Genomic DNA, 3180 nt, shown 5'->3' with positions numbered 1-3180 from the left:
TAAAGTTGAGCTGTGTTGTAAGCTGTATTGTAAAGTTGAGCTGTGTTGTAAGCTGTATTGTAAAGTTGAGCTGTGTTGTAAGCTGTATTGTAAAGTTTAGCTTTATTCTAAAGTAAAGCTGTATTTTAAAGTTAAGCTGTATTGTATCTCTGATGAAATAGAATATTGATTTAGGAGCACGTCTTTCAGGTTTGTTCAGGGGGTTTTAATTCAAGAGAAACTGTGAGTGAGAGAGAGAGAGAAAGAGAACGAGAACGAGAAAGAAAAAGAGAGAGAAAGTGAGAAGTGAAAGAGAGAGGGAGCTCTGAGCCACTGTTCATGTATTTATCCCTCTATAGTAGTACAGAACTCTGACAGTTCTGCTGCCATACTCACCACTGCATGGAAAAGTGCCGCCTTAGTCATCATTTACTCTATGGCAGCCTAGGCATGACGAGTCAAATAAATCCATTATTCGTTTACACAGAGGGGTAAGAGCACTCCTGTATTGTAAGGCTCCCCTGTCCTCTCCCTCTCACCATCCTTCTCCCTCTCCCATAAGACAGAACAGGACAATACCTCTGGTAGTAAGTATACTGTTGCATTATGGTGGGAACAAGATGGTCATTACCCCTGGAAGTAACTGTATCATTACAGAATGGGAAAGGGGGATACCTAGTCAGTTGTACAACTGAATGCATTCAACTGAAATKAGTCTTCCACATTTAACCCAACCCCTCTGAATCAGAGAGGTGCGGGGGGCTGCCTTAATCGACATCCACGTCGTCGGTGCTCGGGGAACAGTGCCTTGCTCAGGAGCAGAATGACAGATTTTTACCTTGTCAGCTCGGGGATTTGATATAGCAAGCTTTCGGTTACTGGCCCAACGCTCTAACCACTAGGCTACCTGGAGACAAGATGGTMATTTATGTTGTGAATATAGTCTCTCACATACAATTTGCATTTAGAGCAAAGTGAATAAAATCTTTGAATATTATTCGCATTGAAAATACTACCATATATATAGCTCTGAACCTAAATCCAAAGAGCCAATTAAATTGAAACGGTAAGCGATCTATACTGAAACCTTCAATAGAGGAGAGCCAAGAATAAATGCATCTCTCTGATTGGATGCTCTGTTGCAGAATGAAATGTGGAAGAGTCTACTCTGAGTCTACCTCCTGAATGCATGTGTGTGTATGCGTGTTTGCGCATGTGTGTATGTGTGTGTTTCTACCTCCTGGCTGTGTTTTTGCTCACAAGGAAAGAAGGTAAATTACCATTGACTCGTTTCATTTTGTGTAAAGTGGTTCAACCAATCTAGACATTATCATACATGAAAGAACTGACATAATGCACAAATATGAATCGAGTACGAGTACCCTGCAAATTGTTTATAATGGATTGTATGTATGCTTCTAAAAATACTATTGCAACTGAACTGACTATTATAATGTCCTTTTTATATATTACCATAATAAACATTGTAATGGTAAACTAGTTTGCATCTGAGTTTTCGATAGCTGAAGTGGAATGGTTCCTATAAAGTGGATGGAAGACTTAAGCAAGAGAAAATGATTTCACCAGCTGTTTTACTCTCCCTGGACATCCAAAAACCTATTCACTTTATAATTCAATTCTCCTACCATCATAGTGGAAAGTCAAATTCAATGCATGTTATGATTATATTGGGTTTTTATAAAAACAAGACAGTAAAATAAATTACCAGTTAAAATACTCTCTTGTGGTACATAATGTTTGGTTTAAACATGTGTGAGTTATACAAGAACACCCACACAAGACTCTGAGGCTCTCTCTGCTGCCTACTAAAGAAACAAGCAGACTGAGGCTCTCTCTGCTGCCTACTAAAAAAACAAGCAGACTGAGGCTCTCTCTGCTGCCTACTAAAAAAACAAGTAGACACTGAGGCTCTCTCTGCTGCCTACTAAAAAAACAAGCAGACTGAGGCTCTCTCTGCTGCCTACTAAAAAAACAAGCAGACTGAGGCTCTCTCTGCTGCCTACTAAAAAAACAAGCAGCATAGAGACGCTGCAGAAAGGGAATTATGCAAAACCAATACATTTTAACCTCTATGTAACCTTAAAAAATGTAATTTTCATTTACTGGTTATTCACAATATGATCATGCAGGCATGAAACCATCCAACAAAACGTTGTCACAGTCACCTCAGCCCAAAGACACACTGAACTGAACCTCTTTCTTCCACACTACACAGATCTTTAGTGTCAGTCACCACATCTACGTCAGTGTGTGCCCTGCCCACCCAGCCATGGCCCCAATGCCCCTCCGCCTGTCCCCTTCATGGTGCCAGTCTCAACCCCTTACAGTCCAGTGTGTTGACTCCATGAAGCACCAGGAGCACCCATCCACCCATCCACCCATCCATCATAGAAGGTACAGTGCCCACCCAGCCATAGTCCCAATGCCCCTCCACCTGTTTCCTTCATGATTCCTCCCCCACCCTCTTACATTGACCCCATGTAGCACAACCCACCCACCCATCGACCCACCCATTCATCCATCCTACCATCATAGATGAAGACGTCCTCCATCTCCTCACGCATCACTTCATTTAGGTCATCCTGGTCCTCTCCAATGTCGGCAAAAGCCATCACTTCTTTTCCCCTCGTCTTTTTTTTCCTTCTATTTTTCTTCTCTGGGTGGTTAAGGATCGGTTGGTTTGTTTCTGGGTGACTCCAGTGTAAAATTGAATCAGCGTTGTGTGGCCTCTTCTTCCTGCTCCGGGCGATGGCTGGCCGCTCCCTGTCAGGAATCAGATCCAGCCTGAGCAGAGAAGCCAGGCAGGCAGACAATGACTGAGAGCTGCTCTTCTTCTGACTGATCACTCACACACTGCACCAGGGCGAGTGTGTGTGTGGGGATGGATGGACGGGAGTGTGTGTGGAGACTGACGGACGGAGGGGAGTGTGTGAGAGAGTGTGTGTGGGAAGCCCTCACGACTACCACAACCAAGTTTCATCAACACAAATGATTTCATAATTTCCTTTGTGAAACCGAGAGAGAGAGTGTTGGAGTTCAAGTACACTTGTGTGTGTGTATGGGCGGACATGCAGGAGCACTGTTCAGTGAGTCAGCCCAAGTGGCTGCTGATTAGCTGGCATAATTAGCTGCTTTATTTTGGGACAGCGGGGACATGAGGTGCTAGGTCCCTCTGCCTCT

General features: G+C 43.5%; 1 protein-coding gene across 2 annotated transcripts in view; it reads right to left on the bottom strand.

The window, feature by feature from the left end:
- Positions 1-2900, bottom strand: part of LOC111955725 (rho family-interacting cell polarization regulator 2) — a 107529-nt gene extending 104629 nt beyond the window's left edge. Inside the window, exon 1 of one of the 2 annotated variants that reach the window (XM_023976019.2) lies at positions 2528-2900. In XM_023976019.2, coding sequence (XP_023831787.1) covers positions 2528-2612 — 85 coding nt within the window. In that variant the 5' untranslated portion in view covers positions 2613-2900. The remainder of the gene's footprint in view (positions 1-2527) is intronic. The other variant, XM_023976022.3, reaches the window with a different exon arrangement.
- Between the last annotated feature and the right edge of the window lie 280 nt (positions 2901-3180).

This window comes from Salvelinus sp. IW2-2015, linkage group LG31, assembly GCF_002910315.2.
Source record: "Salvelinus sp. IW2-2015 linkage group LG31, ASM291031v2, whole genome shotgun sequence".
In the NCBI taxonomy this organism is placed as follows: domain Eukaryota; kingdom Metazoa; phylum Chordata; class Actinopteri; order Salmoniformes; family Salmonidae; genus Salvelinus; species Salvelinus sp. IW2-2015.
Note: the sequence above shows the minus strand (reverse complement) of the source record. Positions and strands in the feature narration are given on the sequence as shown.